Source organism: Balaenoptera ricei, chromosome 7 (genome assembly GCF_028023285.1).
Source record: "Balaenoptera ricei isolate mBalRic1 chromosome 7, mBalRic1.hap2, whole genome shotgun sequence".
NCBI classification, from domain to species: Eukaryota; Metazoa; Chordata; class Mammalia; order Artiodactyla; family Balaenopteridae; genus Balaenoptera; species Balaenoptera ricei.
The window spans coordinates 100,709,569-100,733,557 of record NC_082645.1 but is presented as its reverse complement, the minus strand read 5'-3'; the positions used below and the strand labels follow the sequence as shown (position 1 = coordinate 100,733,557).

Genomic DNA, 23,989 nt, shown 5'->3' with positions numbered 1-23,989 from the left:
TTGCCCTGCGCTTATAATTTGAAAGGGGAGGGGACCAAAATACTTTTATCGCCTTTAAATGGGACTCCAAGCTGTTTCTAGGTTCCTCTTAACACATTTCAGCCCATTAGTTACTATTTTAACAAAAGCCTAACATCCGGGCTTCCCTGGTGGCGCAGTGGTTGAGAGTCTGCCTGCCAATGCAGAGCACACGGGTTCAAGCCCCGGTCCGGGAAGATCCCACATGCCGCGGAGCAACTGGGCCCGTGAGCCACAATTGCTGAGCCTGCGCGTCTGGAGCCTGTGCTCCGCAACAAGAGAGGCTGCCATAGTGAGAGGCCCGCGCGCTGTGATGAAGAGTGGCCCCCACTTGCCGCAACTGGAGAAGGCCCTCGCGCAGAAACGAAGACCCAACACAGCCATAAATAAATTAAATAAATAAATAAATAATTTAAAAAAAAAAAAAAAAAAAAAAGCCTAACATCCTTTCCTAAACATCTTAATTGGTTAAGAGCTTCTGCTGTTTGCCACAAGCAGTCACTTTAAGTCATTGATGAAAGCAGTTTGCACATCAGCACAACCTGAAATCAGTTTCCTTTATCAACCAGCTGGGCTTAAGAAACAATCGTGAAGACAATTCTCCAATTCAAGGAGAACCAAGTGCAATGCTCTGCGTGACAGTGATCTACCATGCACCATGAATTTATATGCAATAAAGAAAAAACCAAATTGCCGTAAGTACTTCAACAGCTCTTTGCTTCACAAATCACTCTCATTAGCACTTCCTGCAAGGGTGATCTCCAACAGCAAGTTGGATAACACACCCTTTCTCTAAAGCACCCATCATTAATTCCGTGTTTCCAGCAGCTGGCACGGGTCATCAAAGCAAGCCAGTGGGTCACTACGTTAAATGCAGGCTTGAATGAACTCTGTTCTTCTAGCTGTTCTGACACAGGGAAAGCATTCGTATGAGTTCCACATTTTCAGCCAGAGGGAAAAATATTCTATTTTTAACCTAAAAAGGGAAAAAAATACTCAGCAGGTTTAAGGCAAGCAACTTTACCACCTGGCATGAGAAAACAAAACACTGGGAGAATGAAAATGCTGTCGTGTATCACATATAGATGTCCTCTAATGCTCTCAGGAAGAAATCTTGGTGCTCACTGAGAGCTTACCTATAGCAAACAGGATTTGTACGCTCTCTTTTTTTAACAGATAGCCAGGCTACATCTTACAAGAGCCACATTCTGTAATTAGAGATATTCTGATCTACAGATTGACAGGAATTTGAAAAGATGCTAGAAGCTGAGTAAGAATGGACAGACGCCTTTTAGGGAGAATTGTGAAACCTGAAAACACTTACTTATAAAGTGGTTGTGTGTATATGATGGTCTTTGATTTCTATGCCATGTCTTTTTTATTTTTTCTTTTTGTCTTCATTTCAATGATTTCATTTTAATTATTTGGTTAATGAGTTTTATTATATTAAAATGTAAACTTCAGAGCAGTGCTGTGCCGTCTAATGAAATGTAGGCAACCAATGAAGATGTTTAAGCCACAAGAGGCCAAGAATTGGCTCTCTGGAATCTGATCCGCGTATTTGCAATAATCTGTGGAAAGTCATCTCAACTATTCTGGGCCTCAATCCATGCCACACAGAAGATGAACAAGACCCTAAGGGTCACTGATACACAGTTACCATGTCAAATAATAACATACCCTTTTAGTAGGTATCCTTTACAATTCCAAATAAACTGATTTTTGTTTTCAAATGAGACTACTTGTCATTGATAAGTGAGGTATAAAATAAGCCTGGATCATCAAGTTCTGGAGTTTAACAGTTTAAAACTAGACAAGTCAAAAAGAAAGCCAGTGAAGAACAAGTAAGATATTTAATAAAAAATATAAAAGTATAGACTAAACCTCTAGAATACGTAATCATGTATTTTCTCGCTTGTGATTACATGGATCACTGCTATTTTGGGAAAGGACTAAGAAAGTATGTCAAACTGTTAAAAAACAAAACAAAACTTTTATACAGCTAAAGATACTTAAAATTTTAGTTCTGTTTGTATTTAGTATCCTTCTTTCAAGACGTTCAAGGTATTTAACGGAGGTTATTTTTCTTAAATTTACCAGCTCTGTGCAAAATAATAAAGGCCATATTTTTATCTTCTTATGTTTATCTGGAAAGAGCTATGATAGGTTACATAATCCATACCCAAGATTAATACACCATTAAAAAAAGAAAATACATAACACACACACACACACACACACACACACACAGGAAATTTCTCCTAGATCCCAACTCTTGAGAATCCACAAGTTAGGCTTGATTCATGGCAGAAAATCATATAATGCGTGTAAGTAAACTGCTGTACAAAGGGGATAGTGCTCTACCCACAAACGCAGAGTTGAAAAAAATTATCTATTTGACTTTGCTTAATAATATAATTTTATTACTAATTGTGGTAATAACATTCTGCCTAGTTTTGGGAGATCTTGCAGAAAAGAATTTTAAGAAATGTCCTTTAAAATTGAAAGGATGTTGTTTGAGAGAATAAGACAGGTTAGAGAACAAAGGCAGCAGACTTGAGGATGAGATATGATCCAAACAAAGTCAGAGAGAAGAAAGAGATGTGAGAAAAATGAAATATCTCAGTAGCCACGGGATAAAGTGATCATCATCTATCAAATGGATGTGTGCACATTACACTCAACTGCACATTAATCTAATGTTAAATAACAGACCCCAAATAGGAGTCCATACCACTTCTACTTAGGATGCCTTTTCTTGACAGGTTGGTTTTTCAACCAATCAGGCTCCTGTGAATTCAGTTTGGTGGAACGGAGCTCTGCCACCCTGCCACCGCTGAGGAGGCTCTGAGAACTCTGTGGACTCAGGTTCTCCCAATAATCCACAACTACACACAACAGACATCACAGATGATGGTGCTGATGTGCTTCTGAATACTATGTGAGGGAAACAACCCCACTTTCACAATTGAGCGATGATTATTATATATACAGCTGTGGTCCAGAATTTTCTATTTTAAAACTGTAGTAACAGAAGAGTGGGTGGGTAGTGAGAGAGAAGGAAAGGGACCAGAAAAAGAAGAGCACCTGAGAATCAGAGACATCTTACAGAAGCATCAACAGCCAGAAAGAACACGTTCCTGGGGTTCAGTGTTATCTACTCTATGCTAATAATCGTAGGACAAGAAACATCCTTCACACCAAAAACTAGGTAAGAAAATGTGTAGCTGCCTACTGCTGATGTCAAGGGGACAGGGTCACAATACTCTCAGTATGACTCTGCTACTAGTACGGGTGAAAAGGAAATTACACCCATACTTTAGTTTGTAACAATAGGTGAAAGGGCCAAGTTCTAACTAAGGGTAAAACTATCTATTATTAATCATGCTTTTGGCAACTGAATTTAAAAAACAGATACACTGGAGAGAAGAGAAGGGCTTCTGCCTCTAGAAGACCAATACCAGGGAGGCAGCTTTAAGTTTGGAGGGGTACTTTGGGCTTGCAAGGTGAGTCCTGGCTCACAAAGAGCTTAGCAAAGAGATATCCAAGCAGAAGAACAAAGGTGGAAAAGTAATGAAGAAACAAAATTTCTGGAGCTTGAAGCAAAATAGGGAAGCCAAGTTAGGACCATGAAACAGAACTAGTTGCTAACAAGTGGGCAGTCCCATTTTCTTGCAGCTCTGCAGAAAGTCTGCTTTTGTGAGGTCACTGGAGATCTCTGACTGATAAGTCCCAGATGGAGGTACAGAGGGACATCCACCATCACAGCACTACAACGTGCCAGGACTCAGTCACATTCAACAGAAAAGAACCGTCTACTCATCAAAAATCCTATCAATGAGCACAAGGTTTAAGATGCTTGACCTTATAATGTTTAAACAAAGAAGCGTGTAGGAAAGGAAGGCATTAGGAATCAGGAGAAATAGCACTGCTAGGTAGAAAAATCCAGTATTTGAAGGAGACATGGATTTGAATCCCTGTGTGATTTGGAGGGGAAGTTCATTTCTTCCAGTTTTACAGTTTTTCTACCTGTAAAATGGGAATAATAATAATAGTACCTATTATAATCTATATGCCATCGAGGGGCCACTTGCCCTTGTTATTTTCACAAGACTGCTTTAAATCCCCAATTAGCCTAGGAGAAACACTGTTTTCCTAAGATGTAAGCAAATTCTCAGGAATTTACTCTCTCATGACCTCTTTAGACTCTGGCCTCTGGTGCTCTCAGGAGCTTTCTCTGCTCTGCATGAAGGACTTTCAGACCCAAAACTGCCTCCTCACCAGTTTCCCCAGATGGAGCACTCAAGCCAAGCATTCCAGAGTTTTACTGACACGGAGTCTCTGCAGTCATGAGTCGGGAACATACTGCAGAACGCTGTGCCCTTACATAAATTCATTCACTTCCTCTCCCTCTTACCTGTTCTCCTCATCCCCTTCTCTCCTGAACTAGCTCCAGTTCTCCCACTTCTACGGTGCTAGCAGCTTCCGCCTCCTCTGAACCCCAGCACTGGCCAACAACCAAGCCTGGGGACACAGACTCAGTCTCTACTCCAAAGACTTATCAAAGTATTTTCCCAATAAACATAATTTTCTTTTTCAGAAAATTCTGACACCAGCTGTTAAAGCTCTAATATTTTTTCCACTTGCTCACGTGACTCTGCAGGATTGCTATGTGGAATAACTGAGACAAAGAGTAAGTGCCAGCACAATGACCTGAACTAACTAGTAGGCTGCCTTTACAATGGTGATGATGCTAGATTTAGTCCCTGAAGAGATCACACCTACATCAACCAGCAAGACCAATTCCTTCCAAAGGGACGACCTTTGACTTTGGCTGATGTAATCCATAACATATCATCAAAAGATAAGAAGGCCTCAATCTTTCTTCAAAAACACAACAATCATGATAGATGACCAAGTTTGTTGACTTGTCACAGCGGTGTTTCTGCCCTCTTCCAAACACACAGTCACAATATGCAGCCTAAGAGACAACACAGGTACAATGCTGTGAAAGCCTCCTTTGATTAACCCAGTATTTGAAGGAGAGAAATTCTGAAGTACTGTTTCCCCCAATCCTTCTGGAAGCTGTCACTTTAATTTTAGATTTCCTCCTTCTATTTAGATGTAGTTTTGTTTTATGTTAAAACTCAAGGTTTTCTTCTATACGTCAGTCTTTAACAGGGCAAAAAGCTCTTCCCCATTCTCAGAACACAAAACGTACACACCCCACCTAAAAGAATGCAGATTACCATGAGGATGGAGCTGGTCTTCCTCAGGAAATTCTCATGGGCTTGGCCTCTGTGTTCCCACCAACAAGATTTGGCCTGGTAGATTATATGCTCTCAGCTGGTTATAACTGCCTTTGGGCAACAGCACAGGAAGTCCAGGCATCTTGCTAGGATTCTCACACTCTAAGTAGTAAGGCCCCTAGACCTACGCTAGGTACTATAGATGATTAAAAAGCTGTAGTGTTTCTAGGCATTTAGGACTCATTTCCCCCAAAATGCCAAGAAGTTGGAAGAGAAGGTTCTGTGCACACATGAACATAAACACTCAGAGAAGGCAGCTCCCAGTCCTGACCCTGGGTAGCAATAATGAATGCAATACTGTTATGTACACAAACCTGCAGGATTACAATTGCCAGCTGCCATTCATTAAAGGTGAATGAACAGGAACCTGAATGCAATCAAGTGAATGAATGTCAGTCTGAGACCCTCTATCCACCCCTCAAAGCTGTTTTAATATCAGCTCAAGCCTAAATGGAATTTTAGGTTATATCTGAAAAGAAAAATGTGAGGACAGGGTCAATTTCGGAAGGATCAAATCTAAGGGCAGCAGCAAGGTCTTTTCGATATTACTGTTAAGGGGCTGAAACTCTTAGGAGAGAACAAAAATTATATGTCTCAGAAAATAGGAAGATATGACACAAAAACGTTTTATTCCCAAAGAATTTCACTGAAGTGGAACTAAAAGCTCCAAGATTCTGGCCCACAGTTTTCTTAACAGGGAGACCTACAAATTAGCTCGTCTCTGTTTAGCAGACCTGTGCTGAGTTTACCCTCCTGTGCTCATAATGTTACCTCGGTGAGCTTACTAACAAGGGACAGTCACAAAGATCCACCAGGAAAGAAAACTGCTGTATAAAGCATTATGACCAAAGGTGACACTTATTAGTCTAGACTTAAATCAGTTAACCTAATTAACCACTTTTCCTTAACTGCAAAGCCTACGGCACATCTCTTACCTTCCTCAAAGCTGGTCTTCTTCTGCCTCACTAGAACACGGAAGTTTTCAGCAGGATTCACACTTCCAACCTAGAACACACCCACAGACAATGAAACTGCAGGTCACTTCTCTTTTTGGCAGCACCCAGGCAAGACAAGACAGCTTAATATAATAAGTGAGTTCTCATAAAATAGAGGCAAAGACAAAGTGAAGGCCCTTTTCTGTTCATTTTCATTTCTATGGATCTGTTAAAAGCTAGTGGATTCCTGTGGTCAAAGGGCTGTCGTCTGTCCGTATTTTCACTTACCTCTCCTCATGCAAACTGACTTCTTTCCAGAGGGGTCAGAAGTATGACCCAAGGCACCCAAGGCACCAGGCAGCCCAGTTTGAAGGCTTTATGTGGCAGATTGCCTGTCCATCCTGACACCCAACTAATTAGGAAGGGGAGGATTCTGCAGTGCAGGGTCAGTTCAGAATACCTTTGTTCCACTAAGATGACACGAGAAATAATAGCCTGATGCTTAATTCATTGAACTGTCCTTCCTGGGGGCTGCTGCTGACCCTCTGGCATTGAAGTTTTGGTAGACTATTCAAACATGCCCAAACTAAACATGCCCCCCAGAGTAAAAGCAAATCAGTGCTAGGTGGGAAAGTTTCAAAGATGAAAATCTCTGCCACACTATACGGCACTTTCTGATCATACCTATGTCTTTTACCTTCCGATCCCAACCTTAATAGGGCTTAAGTTCAGCTGGAGGGGGAGAAGACAATGGGATTCTACAATGGCTGGTAAATGTTGGTACAAAATGTACTAAAGTTTCCAGTCCGCTCTGGTATAGCAGTCAGGAAAGCTCCCAGAATAAATAAGGTCATGATATTTTTTCCTTTACTACAAGACTTTGAAATAAAATCCAAATCATTTTTCAGACATTCAGTTTTTCTGAGAGCATTACTTTTTCAGGTGGGGAAAAGGTATGCCCTAGGGCTAGCTATCCTTCCTAGTATATTTGGCTAGTAGTAAGGGACAATTTTTAAGATCCACTGATTCAAAATAATGCCACTTAAAACAAGGCAATACGTTCAAGTTCCAAAAACCATCCCATTAAATAAAGAAGATCTCAAGTGTCAAAGGATACCTGGTTTGGGGAAATCCTAAACTAGTGAAACCTGTTACGAAGTTGTATATTAGAAAAAAGAGAGTTATACTCTTAAAGCTTACAAACTTGGAGATTAAGACTCGTATCATTAACCCCCCACTTACCCTACCATTGTGACTAAACAGAAACCTGCAAAATGAAGTTACCAGAAAAACTCTACGAAAGTGATGTTTCATGCTCTATATACTATATAGTGCTCTATGTACTATATATCAATATAAATAATTCTATAGATAATTCACTGACAATAATTAAAGGAAGAAAGGAAAAAGTGTGGGATGGACATGTATGGCTTATATGTTGAAAGGACCAAGGAAAGTGCTATGTTAAAGGATTAACAAAAACTGATGCAATCTCCCCAAGCCCCAACCTTCCTGAAAGAGGGGAGCACACCAGACAAGTTCTGCTTACACGGGTGACACTGCCTTCAGCCAGGCTGGAGATACTAAAGTGGGCTTCCTCTCCCTCGGTCCTCAGTTTTTTAGAGGTGGGTCCCTCTTCATGGCTAGAAAAGAAATAAATGTTTTTTTTTTTCCTCTCTCCCCTTAAAACAGAACAAACAATACAAAACCCAGAATTGCTAATGTGAAAAGTATAAATTTATTTTTCAAGACTCAAAAATAAGCAGCTGCACTTAGTCCTCCTTTACAAACGGCTGCCTCCCTTTCCCACCCTCTGGACTCCTGACAGCTTGACTGGAGCAGCCCTGGCTTTGTTTCCAGCAGTACGGAAATGAGAATTAGCAGTTGCATCACAAAGCCCTTTCAAAAGATGAAACTGCAAGCATAGGTAATGGATACTTAGCATTTCAGTAAGAAACCCATTTACCCTTCAGTTATTATTTGCTAGTTTCTGCCTGAGAATTGATAGCTATTAGTTTTCCATGTACATAGAAGACCTTTGTGTCTAATAACCTGTCTTCTTCATCGTGTATGTGAGAGCTTTATAAGCTTCTACTTACAGCTGTCAAAACTTACTAGACAATCCTCAATTAAACATGCAAGAGCTTGCTCTTACAGAGTCTTAAACTATAAAAAAGCACTTTCAAAAGAAAACTTTTAATCTGTTCCTTTATAAACCTAATTCTGTCTTGGGCAATATGCTAACAGAGTCCAAAAGCATCTGTGTGATAAGGGAAAGATGACTCCGAGGAAGTATATCAAACATCTTGCTTCGGGGCTTCCCTGGTGGCGCAGTTGTTGAGAATCTGCCTGCCAATGCAGGGGACACGGGTTCGAGCCCTGGTCTGGGAAGATCCCACATGCCGCGGAGCACCTAGGCCCGTGAGCCACAACTACTGAGCCTGAGCGTCTGGAGCCTCTGCTCCGCAACAAGAGAGGCCGCGATAGTGAGAGGCCCGTGCACCGCGATGAAGAGTGGCCCCCGCTCGCCGCAACTGGAGAAGGCCCTCGCACAGAAACGAAGACCCAACACAGCCAAAAAAATTTAAAAAATAAAATAAAATTTAAAAAAAAAAAAAAAAAACAAAAACATCTTGCTTCAAGTAACACGCTGGCTTTAACAGCTTGCCTAAAGTCAAAAGGAGGTCAAGACAACTGGAAAGGAGAAAAAAAATCCAAAGACTCTGCCCATAATCTCCCTTAACCTGCTGAACACAAGAGATTATGAAGATTTTTCTCCCAGACAAATAATCAATCTGGGGCAAAGGCAGCTGTCAAGAAATGGCTGAATGAGAAGGGAAATTAGTAACTAAGAGTACTATTAGTAACTATTTCTAAATGTGATGTTTTTATTCAAAAGCCCAACTTTCAGACAGTGAGGCTTGAAGAGGTTATCCTAAAAATAAAGCAAAGTAAGACCTAAGTTAGCTTATTCAATGATATTTCAATAATGAATCTCCTCTTACAGCTAGATGAAAGAACTAAAGTAATCATTACGGCCTTACAAATAAGAATTAAGTTTTATTACTTGACATCTTTCCCATTCACCACTTGCTTTCTTCCTTTTGAGAAGTAAAGAAGAGATAAGGGGTGAGTCATTCAGAGCCCTTTCCTTCAAGGAGAATAAGAAATAAACACACAAAGCCTTGGTGGCAAAAATGGAGGGAAAATGCACAAACCTGAGGCAGCATGAAATTCTATCAGAATTTGAGTTCTTTAAAAAAAAAAAGTCACAGCCACTCAGTTAACCTTTGCCAGTTCTTCCCAAGAGAAAGACAACATGGTACTGCTGAAGATTTGGAGAAAAAAGACCCAGATTCTAGTCTCAGTTTTGCCACTGGCTAGCCCTGGAATCTTACACCTTCTTGAAGGTATTGACTGTGTATTAATTTTTGTATGTCTAGAGTTTAGAGTCTAGTAAGTTACTGTCCTCTCTGATTTTCAGTTTGTTCCTCAGGAAAACACTACAACAAAAAGTACCATATCAACTATTTACCTATTCTCTTCCAAAAATACAAATTAACTTATATAGTGGTATTAAGAAGCATTAAATATACAAAGCACTATGCTAAGTTCCGTGAGAATACAAGGTTGAATCACATGAAGAATTTCTTAAACCCTCCCAAATAAGATTCTAGGGAAGGAAGAATAAGGAGACATATATACTAATTCGCCAGAACTGGGCAGGTAAAGGCAAGTCCAGAAAACAGCAGAAAGTAGTGAAAATTTAATATGTTTAATAATCTCAAGATTGAATCATTTAACAGGATTTAATTAGGAATTTTACATATATTAAACTCATAATGTCTATCTGAAGTGGGAAAGCGCAATGACTCTCATCCCCAAATTATCTATGAGGGAGCTGAGCTCTGGAAGGTACACATTATCCATGCAAGGTCACAGCAGACACAGAAATGTTAACAGCTGCTGCATTTGGATGTTGGGACCCTGGATAATTTGTTGTTCTTTCTCCTTTTCTCCTTTTCCTTCATATATGAGTATAAATCTTGTAATTCATTTTTTTAGCCACACATTTACCCAACACTTACTATGTGTGGACACATAGATTAGGATTTAAACGCGGGCAGTTTAATCCTAAATTAGGCTCTAGATTCTAAATATATAAAAGTTAATACATAATCATCACATTCAAGAAGTTCAGCCAAATAAAAAAGATAACTATATAAACAGGCAATTAACAAAATATTGTGGTAAGCAGCATGTCCCTTTGAGAGGATAGCAAGTAGCTGTGTTGGGCTGGGGCATGAAGTGCAAGCTGGGAAGTAGTGAGAGATGAGGATGGAAAATATCTAAATTGTAGACACAAACTGTGAGGAAAGAAAGTGGTGCTCCAGGTAGCTGGACAGACACTTCTCTTCCTTCTGCTTATCTGGGTTTTCTCATTTGTGTAACAGAATTTGGTCTTAAGCTGAAGGTAAGGGAAAGCCATGAAAGCAAAGGTTTTTAATCAGGCATCCAAGGATGACATCAAGGAATTTGTGAACCACCTAGAACTATATGCAAAATTTATTATGTTAGGGCATTTTCCTAGGGAGAGGGTTCACAGTTTTTATCAGATTATCCAAAGGGTCCATCACACACAAACACACACAGATTAAGAATCACTGCATTAAAGAATTTTAAGCAAGGGAGTGATGTGATCAGATTTGTTTTTAAAAAAATCACTCAGATAGCAGAATGCAGAATGGATGGGAAGGGGCTAAGACTGGAATTAGGGGAATCAGTCAAGGGGTTATCTCAGTAAAGCAGGCTAAAATGAAACCTACGTAAAAGCAATGGCAGTGGGCGATGCTAGTAAGAACTAACCTTTTAAAAACAATGCTTACCATCAGTCACTAAGCCAAGCATATGAGTTAGCTACTGTTACTGTCCCTTTACAATTAGGCAAACCAAGGCTCAAAAGGGCCTGACCATGGCTAAAGCACACAGTAAGGGGTCCACAGCTAACTCTGGACTTTTAACCACTCTCCTAAACAGCCTCCTAAAGGCAGGTATTTGTTATCACAACTTGGCACAGAGCAACTTGCCAATTTTAACCACTATCAAAAAGAAATACTTGGGTTTTGATACAAATCAATGCTATTAGCCACTGTACTAACCTGAAGCAAAAGGAGTGAACTTGAGGTAAATCTAATACAACCTGGTAAGCCAATCAGATGTGGGGAGTGAAGAAAAGGGATGACTCCCTGGAAATTAGGTGTCATTCACTGAAATAGAGAATAATAGCATGAAGAGGGGGTTGAAAGGGGTGTGGAAAAAGAAAGAAGGTGATGAAGTCACTTCTGGACATGCTGACCTTGAGTTATCTGTAGACACTTAAGATCCAGTGGATGAGATGGAAGTATATTAGGATAGACAGATTTTTAGTTATTCTTGGAGACCCATATGTGAAATATTGATAATAAAGGTCTTAGGATGAGCAGTCTGGCATAATCGTTGAGAGGGTAAGCTCTGGGGTCAAACTGCCCGCGTTTAAATCCTTACTCCATTGCTTAACCAGTTGTGATCCTGAGCAAGTTTCTTATCTCCTCTAAGCCTCAGTGGTCTCAGCTTTAAGGTGAAGCGAATAAAAGAACCTACTTCACAAGATGGCCCACAGGATGCAAACAGATAACACATACCTGTGTCCAGTAAACGTCAGCTCTTCCAGAGGAGGAGTCCTACGAAACATCCACATTTACGGCTGGTGGGGAAAGAAAAGCAGCCCCCAGAGCAGTCTGAGAGGGAGCCTGTCCAAGGTTGAGAGAGAAAGATCTGGAGAATCTGAAGTTAAGGAAGACATATGAGTTTCAAGAGGGAAAGGATAACTGACAGTGTCATGTGCCACAAAGAGGTCAAGAAAGAAAAGGACTGCCACGCTTAAGTAAATCCAGCAGTTAGTGTCTTTTAGAAGACCAGTTTCAGGGCAGTGGTGGGGGCAGAAGCCCAAGCCAGTGAGTGCTAGGAAAAGAAGCAGTATAGGCTCTTCTGCTAATAAGCCTGGCTATGGAAGGAAAGATGATGACAACAGGTAGTAATGAGAGAGAGGAAACTGAGGGGATTACTTCATTTTCTTTTAGAGGAAAGAAAGAAAATGTTAATGTGTGGAGGGAAAGGAGTTGGTACAGAGGCAGGAGCTGAAGATACAGAAGGAAGGAAGAAATTATCAGTGGACTGAGGTACCAGATGGGACAGAAATAGCATCCCAGGACATAGGTGAAACGATTAACTTGGGACAGGATGAGGTACCCTCTTCCACTGAGACAGGAAAAAAGGAAGTAAAGGCAGATGCAATACAGATATGTTTTTAGGTAAGATGGGCCAGAAAACTGAGACATTCCCACCTACTGGCCTCTATTTTCTCTGTGAAATCACCATCATGATCGTCGCCACTGCCGTAGTTGTTGAAAATGTGCTAGGGACAGGACTAGGATTTTGTAAATCATCTCTTCACAAACACTGTATTCTTACTATGTGTTAGGCACTGTGCTATTCTAGGGTTACAACAGTGAACAGCATATATTACTCAACTAACCTGCATGACAACTCTATGAGACAGATATTCCTATTATCCCTATTTACCCATGAGGAAACTGAGGCTTAGGGAGGATAAGCAACTTGCACCTAAGGTCACACTGCAAAGCAAGGGGACCAACTCACACTGTCTTGACCCTGGAGTCTGAAGTCTTAGCCAGTAAAACCAGGTGAGGTTGGCCTCTGACAGGAAGTAGGGACTGGGGTCTTAGGGGACTTGACAAAAGTAGAAAACTTTACACTATTTGCATATAGAGATAAAAAGAAATCAAGATCACATATTAGTTCCATAGGCAGGATCAGACCTCAGATGTCCCTATTCTCATGTAAGTTCTGTCCAAGAGATGATGCTTTCATTTCAAGGGTGTTCAGCAACATTAAGGGAAGCAATGCTTTTCTATGATAAGGGTAATATTCAGTACATTTTTGGAATGCAATGTCAGATGGTGCTTTTACCTTCTTGAACTGAAGAAATCACTTCCACACTAGGGATTGAACAGGTTCAGCATGAAGAGTAGATCTTCTCAAATGTTCAATGTTTTCATTGATAATGACAGTATTACTGCTCTGGGTTTTGACTACCGCCTTCCCTCCAAATAGTTTAAAGTCCTTTAATGTCTGTGATTTTACTGTTATGATGTCTCTTACGATGAACCTGTTTTCAGATGAAGGAACTCTCATAAAGGTAAAATTATTTAACCAGAATTAGATCAAGAGTGAAACGGCTGGAATGAAAACTAGAGACTCCCGGCTCAGAGATCTTTCCTTGGCCTCTGGCACTTCCTGAACAGACATCTTCCCCTCCCCCCCAGTCTCAGCCCCTCATCCGTACACTGGAAGTATGTTCCCTGGATACAGGGATGCTGAACATACACAAAAACATAGCTGGTTGCTAGCAATCTTTCTTTCCCTTAGGGAGACCATCTGTAAAGCTGATTGGAGCCTTATCACAAAAATTGAGTGGCTGTAAGAACCCTGCAGAAGGACTAAGTCATTCCTGAATATAGGAGGTGCTCAATAAATATTTGTTAAATGTGTCATTTCTGCAGTTCTTAAAAACTAAGATTTCTGAGAAGGAAGAGTAGAGAATTGGGGTGTGCGTAGGTGTGTGTGCTCAAGATTATTCTCCGGCCCCCGGCAGCTAATTTGGCTGATGGGGGCAGAGAACAAGAAGCCCGGCAGGCTCAAGCTTCCTGAAAGAGTGAGAGACGGCAAAGGGCTGAAGGTGTAATCACAGCAGGGATCAAATCACAGAACAGCCTTCTGGGTCTAGCTGGTATGTTTTTTTTTTAACCAGCTAATTTACAGTTTAATCAACAGGAGGAGGGGGAAATGGCCCACTTCTTTCCCACAATACCATAAGGTAATCAAGATCATGAACTGGAGCTTTAATACACAGACAGAGAACAGCCATATGACTGCAGAGAGACTAAAGCAAGGCTGTCATGGGAAGAAAAGGACTCAGAATTTTACTGAACTGCTCTAAGGTACGAATCCAGAGGGATCTAGGTAGATGAGGATAGCAGAGGGGAAGTAGATTGTTAGTGACAGTCTTCCTATGTAGAAGAAGGCATGACAGACTAAAAAGAAACATAAAAGCCTCCAGGATGTGTTAGAAATGCACATGAGAGAATCTTTCAATCCCATTATTGTTTTTTTTCCCCCCCAATTCCAAAAAAGTTTGGGGTATTAACCTCTAAAAAGCCACAGAAAATGCAAACCTGTCTTTTCAACTTGGAAGATAATCCACTAAATTAACAATTTACAGAACCCTGTAAATTGAAGGTTTCTGGAAATTACTCAATACTGGTCCAATGGGGTATTTACAAATACAAGCTTTACTTTGTCAATACAGACAGAGTCGTGGGAAGGAAATCAAAGAAAAAGGAGGGCTTCCCTGGTGGCGCAGTGGTTGAGAATCTGCCTGCCAATGCAGGGGACACGGGTTTGAGCCCTGGTCTGGGAAGATCCCACATGCCGTGCAGCAACTGGGCCTGTGAGCCACAATTACTGAGCCTGCGCGTCTGGAGCCTGTGCTCCGCAACGAGAGAGGCCACGATAGTGAGAGGCCCGCGCACCGCGATGAAGAGTGGCCCCCGCTTGCCACAACTGGAAGAAAGCCCTTGCACAGAAACGAAGACCCAACACAGCCATAAATAAATAAATAAATAAATTTTAAAAAAGAATGACATCATCCCATTCTTAAAAAAAAAAAAAAGAAAAAAGAAAAAGGAAAAAATTGTGATCTAAAACTGGATCTTGGAATGCAACCTAAAGAAACGAGTAGATCATTTTGATTTGGGGGCAAAAGTCACCAATAATAAAACCAAAACCTGGTAAGATCAATGTCATACACCCAAATAATTCTGGATAAGAACAGCTTCTTAAGGTTTGTTTTTGTTCTGCTTTGAATGGAAATTGATATAATTCTAAACAGACTCTGATATGGGGAAAAACACTTAATAGCTACCTGAGAGCTTGATCTAAGGATATGAAAACCATTTTACAATCCTTAAACTACATCTCACTAATGGTATAACCAAGCACATCAACACAGTAACAGCACAACTACAGAGGGCCAGGTTTTTCATTCTCCCTCCCATTTTCCCTCCAAAAATCTCACTGATATTCTTCTGACACCCTACCTCCAAAACGAAAAACCTTACGACTTTCACCCCTCTCCTCTCATCCTCAGCACTTTACTTTAAAAATGTTAAAATTCAGTCTTAGATATTCAAAGATTGTTTCTCTTCCTATATATATAATTCATCAAGAATCTGATGCTGATCAAAAAGTCAACAACCCCAAAGGTAGCTCTAATTTCTAGGAGCACAAGGATAAAATATATCTACAGTGGACAGATGTGAGAAACCAGGATTTCCAATGCAAGGCTCAAATAGCAAAAGGTTTCTTCCTCCCACCTTTGTGATTCCACAAACCCAGGTTGCAACCCTTAATGCCACAGCCCCTCTAAGACCACAACCAATCTTTGTGTTCCAACGTCACACACAGCTCCATCGAGTACTCACTTATCTTGGAAAATGTCCTGAGCAGTCACTTGGTCCTTTTTCTTGAGGACTTCAGTCAGAGGGAAAAGGGTCTTTATTTTAGAGACAGGAACCTGACATTTAGCTGTCACCTCAGTGGGGGGATCCAGCATATCCAAAACGTGTTGCTGAATTGGGGGCAGAGGCTCCTGGGGATGTAAAGCTCTGTGCAGCAGACACTGTGGAAAAGGCATAAGGATTTTAAAACACAGATGCAGACATCACAGCTTCATTATACTCTTCTGATCAGGGATCCTCATTCTTTAATTTGGGAGGGGTATGGGATTCCTACCATATGTAAAAGACAACAAAGAGGGTGGACCCAGAACCGCCTTGGTTAGCAGGAGGTTGGTAACGTCTAAAAGCAACTGTAAAACAGATCTAGGCCTAGCAGCACCGTCAGCTGAAGCCCTCCTGGAAAGGAGCCTCATCTCATAAAAAGAGGCCACTGCTCTGACTACTTGGAGGATATACGAGGTTCCCTGAGATGCAATTCCGAAAGCCTCTGACAATCTGCGATTATAACTTTTTGGTTATAATCCTTTAACCTCCCTTCAGCATGCTGTTTTCTCCCTTGCACAACCTTAGAAGACAACCTAAGGTGGATGAATCAGGTGCTAAAGGGGAGGTGTCCATACTCAGTGAGTCCCAGGATGAACACTGTGGAAGAGATGAGACTACTGGTCTGTCCCAAACCTCTCCCGAGTGCCGAGCTTGGGCTGTTCTCCACCCATCTACTCACTTCCGTCCATCTCCAGTATACCACTCTTGTCCAGGCACCATCACCTCTCATGTGGGCTACCACAATCCCCTCCTAACTGGTCTCCCTGCATCCACTTTCACGGCTCTACTGTAGCTCAAGTCATCTTAAAACAAGTTCCTTTCCATATCCTAAAGTCAACTGTAACACAGCCCCTGAATGCCTCCCTCCTCCTTACTCACCCCAGCCCAGTTAGACTGGGCTCCTCCTGCTTCACTCATATGCCAGCTCACTCCAGACTTTGGGTCCTGTACTTAATGCTCCCTCAGCCTCTTCTGCCTTCCCTTACATCTCAGCAGAGCTGGCTGGCCCTTTTAAAAATCATTCTGTTCTTTGCTAAATTATCATCTCTTCTGAGAGGCTTTCCCTGACATGGTATGAAGGAGCCCTTTACACCCATCCTACCACCCTGTCATTCTCTATCATTAACCTTGTCTTATACTTCTTACAGTATTTATCATTATCTAAAATTATCTCATCAATTTTTTAGTTTATCTGTTTGTTACCTCTACTTCCCCCTGAAAGTAGAGATCTTGTTTGCCTCGTCTACTGCTGAATTCCAAGTACTGAAAAGAGCACCCCACACATAATAAGCACCTACAAGGTCCTGGCTGAGTGAATAAAGCGCTCTTTCTCAGAGCTCTACAGAAGAGGTGACAGAGGTGTCAGCAAGCAGCACCAGGAGGGGGGCCAAGATCAAGGCCAGGGCAGGCTCTCCGCTGCTCACACGGGTGGAGATCCGGACCGCAAGCCACTCCCATTCAATCACTGACACTGCTTCCAGACTACCAGGCCTTGGTAGTAGTGTTATCTGCCCGGAAAAGTAAGTATTCTAAAAGGAGTGCAGGAATGTAATCAAACAATGAGATAACCGTTAAGAAAAAAAGACAAAAACTCTCAATTCATTGATGTTTTACTCCCCTTGCTAGAGGATAATTCCAAAATTAGGTTGGAGAACAAGGCTCCTATTCCCACCTTTGAACAATTTATATGTTAGTAATTGTAAAGAAAAAGACGGAGCTGAATAGCTCCTGCAATTTTAAAATTACTGTTTCATATCACAAGGTCTATGATTTCAACTACTCCATGGATTGTTTTCGTACCCTGTAGAAATGGAAGCTAGACTTCTCGGTTCTGAAAAGATAAAGATACTTGGGCTTAAACAGTAAATGTCATCAAAGAGTCACTGTTCTACAAATTCAGAAAACCCTGAGGTAGGTTTTCAATAGCAATTTCCTCTAGAAATTTCATGTACTGCTCCCGATTTCAAGAGACCAACCCCAAGCCTTCCTTCTCCTAGTAAATTCATTGTTTCAGAGCCTAACTCCTGCTTTCCTTTTCCCTAATTACTCTACTTTCCCTGGAGCATCAATGACATTAGGCCTGTTTAATGTAAAGCAAAAGGGGAAACCAAAAAGATCCCAAACCCTGTGAATCTACCCCAACCTTCTCATACATAATTCGCAATTCACAGCACTCACCTTCAGGTCAGTTACTAAAATACCAGAAACAGCTTAGAAAGCCCTAAAGATGTAAGCAGAAATCCAACACCCAACATAGCAGACTACCTCACAAATACTCTGGAAGATTCTATCTGTGATATCCATGTGACATTTTTGGGAAAAGAACTCTGAATTCCAGGCAATTCTTTCAACTAGTGTCATCATCCATAAGTCAGTAATTAGTGACCCACAAGAGATGTTCTAAAGCATCACCCTCTCATATTTTCTTAAAGGTCACATTTTAGATAAAGCTAAGTAGGATAAAAATTCAATCAAAAAAATTCCAATTCATTTAAAAAAAAGAGGTTATGAGAAAGTGACACTTTTTAGTAGCTGAGAAGCTGAGATCTTAGTCCTCAATCTACTTAATTTCTCCTTTAAGCAACCGTTTTCCTTGATGTGATTTTTACAATTTGAAAAAGACTAGAGAAAAAACTGCAGGCCATGTGGTTAGCTCGTAAGTTACTAATATGTTGATTTTAGCAACCCAGTATCAATTATTTAAAAGGCAGTATTAACTGTACACTTGACAAAAGACGTATTTTTCAGCATTTCTTTCCAAAATTAGAATTAAATTAACCTCTTGCCAACAAGTTGATTACTAACCTCTCCCTCCTTCTGCCCCCTACGCCCAGCTCATTTACTCTTAGTTATAGATATTTTAAAAGAAAAAAAAAAAAGTCTTCCTGGGTCCTACATCCTCCTGTAGCTTCCTGGGTCTCTCTCTCTCTCTTCCCTTCATCAGTAAAGGTTTCTCCTATAGGTACTGTAATCTGGCTCCCACCCCATCACTCTACTCCCACTGGGCCCTCAAAGTCATCAAAGACTTCACTACAAACCCCAAAGGCCCTTTGTCAGGCTCAGCTCTCTTCACCACTGTGCAACATCTGATTTGTGATTCTTTCCTTTCCAACACTCTTCTAGTTCTTTCTGTCTCTCTGACCTTTTGGGGAGGGTGGAGGTAGGAACACTGTTTCATTTTTGGCAGCTTTTCTGTCTATCCCTAATTGTCTAATCACGTTGGTGTTCAGGACTTCATTCTCCCTCCTTCTCACTCAACAGACTCTCCCAGGTGACCTCATTCACTTCTGTTTCTACCTAAATGAGGAGGACTCTCAAATCTATACATTTAGTCCTGAATGCTCTCCTGGGCTCTGCACCCCTATTTCCAACTTGCCACTGAGTGTCTGTACTGGGACAGCCAACAGATAACTCAAAATTAACACTTGCAAGAATACATGAATTACCTTTTCTGTCTGTTCATTCTATATTCCTTATCATAATTAATGGTGGCATCATCCTTCCAGTCATCCAAGCTAGGATCCTGTTATCTTCAACTCTTATTTCTCATCAACCACCACCCAATCCCTTAAGTCCTATCTAGTCTACCTTCTAAATTTTCTCCTCTCCACTCTCTGTCACTGCTTTAATTCAAGTCTTCCTGGGGGCCACTGCAGGTTTCCTAACTGGTCTCTAGTCCATTTCCCATGCCACCATCAGACCTATTTTCTAAAAATCATGTCACCCGCCTGCTGACAAAATCCTTTAGGATTTTGTCACCCACTGCCTACAGGATAAAATCAAAACTACTGGCTCTTCATGACCTGCCTGCTACCTGCTACCTTTTCCACCATTTTCCTATAGAGCCTATTCTCCAGCCAAATGGAACTATTTGTGGATCCCTAAATACATCACACTTCTTTGTGCTTTCTTGCTTTTGCATGTGCTACTTTTGCCTGGCATGCCCACATCACATCACACATTGCCTTTATTCCTAAATGAAATCTTCCTGAAGTCACTCACTTGCAAGAATCTCTCTTTCCTCTTATTCCCACAGTATTTTGTACCCACCACTATTGTGCCTATTGGTTTTATCTCTCTCTTCTCCTCTCACTCCTCTGGAGGGGTCCTTTCAGGTAATGAGCTCATAGTATCACCAGCACGTGATACACTGTTAGTACTCAATAAATATTTGTTTTAGAAAAAGTGAATTCAATTTATACATAACCTAGCAATGATACTTCTCTATACAGATAAGCCATGTTAACAACTCTCCGAGGGAGACCTTCAAGATGGCAGAGGAGTAAGACGTGGAGATCACCTTCCTCCCCACAAATACATCAAAAATACATCTACATATGGAACAACTCCTACAGAACACCTACTGAACGCGGGCAGAAGACCTCAGACTTCCTGAAAGGCAAGAAACTCCCCACGTACCTGGGTAGGGCAAAAGAAAAGAGAAAAAACAGAGACAAAAGAATAGGGACGGGACCTGCACCTCAGGGAGGGAGCTGTGAAGGAGGAAAAGTTTCCACACACTAGGAAGCCTCTTCACTGGCGGAGACGGGGGGTGGTGGGGGGAAGCTTTGGAGCCACGGAGGAGAGCGCAGCAACAGGGGTGCGGAGGGCAATGCAGAGAGATTCCCGCACAGAGGATCGGTGCCGACCAGCACTCACCAGCCTGAAAGGCCTGTCTGCTCACCCGCCAGGGCGGACGGGGGCTGGGAGCTGAGGCTCAGGCTTCGGAGGTCAGACCCCAGGGAGAGGACTGGGGTTGGCTGAGTGAACACAGCCTGAAGGGGGCTAGTGCGCCACAGCTAGCCAGGAGGGAGTCCGGGAAAAAGTCTGGACCTGCCGGAGAGGCAAGAAACCGTTGTTTCACGATGCGCAAGGAGAGGGGACTCCTTCCCTGTCTGCCGACAGAAGGCAGAGCACCATCTAAACGAGCTCCAAAGGAGGGCGTGAGCCGCGGCTATCAGCTCAGACACCAGAGATGGGCATGAAACACTAACGCTGCTGCTGCAGCCACCAAGAATCCTGTGCGCAAGCGCAGGTCACTATCCACACCCCTGTCCCTGGGAGCCTGTGCAGCCCACCACTGCCAGGGTCCCGTGATCCAGGGACAACTTCCCGGGAGAACACACAGCACACCTCAGGCCGCTACAATGTCATGCTGGCCTCTGCCGCCGCAGGCTCACCCTGCATTCCAATTATAACTACTGTAACCCTCCCTCCCCCCAGCATGAGTGAGCCAGAGCCCCCTAATCAGCCGCTGCTTTAACCCCGTCCTGTCTGGGTGGGAACAGAAGCCTGAGGGCGACCTACACACAGAGGCGGGGCCAAATCCAAAGCTGAACCCCAGGAGCTGTGCGAACAAAGATAAGAAAGGGAAATTTCTCCATGCAGCTTCAGGAGCAGCGGATTAAATCCTCACAATCAACTTGAGGTACCCTGCATCTGTGGAATACCTGAATTGACAACGAATCAACCCGAAATTGAGGCAGTGGACTTTGGGAGCAACTGCAGACTTGGAGTTTGCTATCTTCAACTGATTTGTTTCTGATTTTTATGTTTACCTTAGTTTAGTTTTTAGCACTTGTTATCACTGGTGGATTTGTTTACTGGTTTGGTTGCTCTCTTCCTTTTTTAAAATTATTTTTTATTTTTTTATTTTAATAATTTTAAAAATTTTATTGATTGATTGATTGATTGATTTTTCCTTCTTTTTTTCTCCCTTGTCTTCTGAGCCGAGTGGCTGACAGGGTCTTGGTGCTCCGGTCTGGTGTCAGGCCTGAGCCTCTGAGGAGGGAGAGCCGAGTTCAGGACACTGGACCACCAGAGACCTCCCAGCCTCACGTAATATCAATCAGCCAGAGCTCTCCCAGAGATCTCCGTCTCAATGTTAAGACCCAGCTCCACCCAGCGGCCAGCAAACTCCAGTGCTGGACGCCCCATGCCAAACAACTATTAAGACAGGAACACAAACTCACCCATTAGCAGAGAGGCTGCCTAAAATCATACCAAGTTCACAGACACCCCAAAACACACCACCAGACGCAGCCCTGCCCAACAGAAACGCAAGATCCAGCCCCACCCACCAGAACACAGGCACCAATCCCCTCCACCAGGAAGCCTACACAAGCCACTGAACCAACCTTACCCACTGGGGGCAGACACCAAAAACAATGGGAACTACGAACCTGCAAGCCTGTGAAAAGGAGCCCCCAAACACAGTCAGTTAAACAAAATGAGAAGACAGAGAAATAAACAGCAGATGAAGGAGCAAGGTAAAAACCCACCAGACCAAACAAATGAAGAGGAAATAGGCAGTCTACCAGAAAAAGAATTCAGAGTAATGATAGTAAACATGATCCAAACTCTTGGAAATAGAATGGAGAAAATACAAGAAACATTTAACATGGACCTAGAAGAACTAAAGAGCAAACAAACAATGATGAACAACACAATAAATGAAATTAAAAATTCTCTAGAAGGAATCAATAGCAGAATAACTGAGGCAGAAGAACGGATAAGTGACCTGGAAGATAAAACAGTGGAAATAACTACTGCAGAGCAGCATAAAGAAAAAAAAAATGAAAAGAATTGAGGACAGTCCCAGACACCTCTGGGACAACATTAAATGCACCAACATTTGAATTACAGTGGTCCCAGGAGAAGAACAGAAAAAGAAAGGGTCTGAGAAACTATTTGAAGAGATTATAGTCGAAAGCTTCCCTAACATGGGAGAGGAAATAGTCAATCACGTCCAGGAAGAAGAGAGTCCCATACAGGATAAATCCAAGGAGAAACACGTCAAGACATACTAATCAAACTATCAAAAATTAAATACAAAGAAAAAATATTAAAAGCAGCAGGGAAAAGCAACAAACAACATACAAGGGAATCCCCATGAGGTTAACAGCTGAACTTCCAGCAGAAACTCTGCAAGCCAGAAGGGAGTGGCAGGACATATTTAAAGTGATGAAAGGGAAAAACCTACGACCAAGATTACTCTACCCAGCAAGGATCTCATTCAGATTTGATGGAGAAATTAAAACCTTTACAGACAAGCAAAAGCTAAGAGAAATCAGCACCACCAAAACAGCTTTACAACAAGCGCTAAAGGAACTTCTCTAGGCAGGAAACACAAGAGAAGGAAAAGACCTACAAAAACAAACCCAAAACAATTAAGAAATGGTAATAGAAACATACATATCGATAATTACCTTAAATGTAAATGGATTAAATGCTCCAACCAAAAGACAAAGACTGGCTGAATGGATACAAAAACAAGATCTGTATATATACTGTCTACAAGACACCGACTTCAGACCTAGGGACACATACAGACCGAAAGTGAAGGGATGGAAAAAGATATTCCCTGCAAATGGAAATCAAAAGAAAGCTGGAGTAGCAATTCTCATATCACACAAAATAGACTTTAAAATAAAGACTGTTACAAGAAACAAAGAACACTACATAATGATCAAGGGATCAATCCAAGAAGAAGATATAACAATTGTAAATATTTATGCACCCAACATAGGAGCACCTCAATACATATGGCAAAGGCTAACAGCCATAAAAGGAGAAATTGACAGTAACACAATAACAGTTGGGGACTTTAATACCCCACTTTCACCAATGGACAGATCATCCAAAATGAAAATAAATAAGGAAACACAAGCTTTAAATGACACATTAAACAAGAGGGACTTAACTGATGTTTATAGGACATTCCATCCAAAAACAACAGCATACACTTTCTTCTCAAGTGCTCATGGAACATTCTCCAGGATAGATCATATCTTGGGTCACAAATCAAGCCTTGGTAAATTTCAGAAAATTGAAATCTTATCAAGTATCTTTTCTGACCACACTGCTATGAGACTAGACATAAATTACTGGAAAAAAACTGTAAAAAATACAAACACATGGAGGCTAAACAATACACTACTAAAAACCAAGAGATCACTGAAGAAATCAAAGAGGAAATCAAGAAGTACCTAGAAACAAATGACAAAGAAAACACGATGACCCAAAACCTATGGGATGCAGCAAA

At 41.6% G+C, this 23,989-nt stretch overlaps 1 protein-coding gene across 1 annotated transcript in view; it reads right to left on the bottom strand.

The window, feature by feature from the left end:
* XRCC5 (X-ray repair cross complementing 5) overlaps positions 1-23,989 on the bottom strand; it is a 97,545-nt gene that overhangs the window by 35,179 nt on the left and 38,377 nt on the right. Inside the window, exons 14-16 of the mRNA XM_059928642.1 lie at positions 15,865-16,061; positions 7,812-7,905; positions 6,263-6,332 (exon numbers count right to left, since the gene is read on the bottom strand). Of these exons, the coding sequence (XP_059784625.1) occupies positions 6,263-6,332; positions 7,812-7,905; positions 15,865-16,061 (361 nt within the window). The remainder of the gene's footprint in view (positions 1-6,262; positions 6,333-7,811; positions 7,906-15,864; positions 16,062-23,989) is intronic.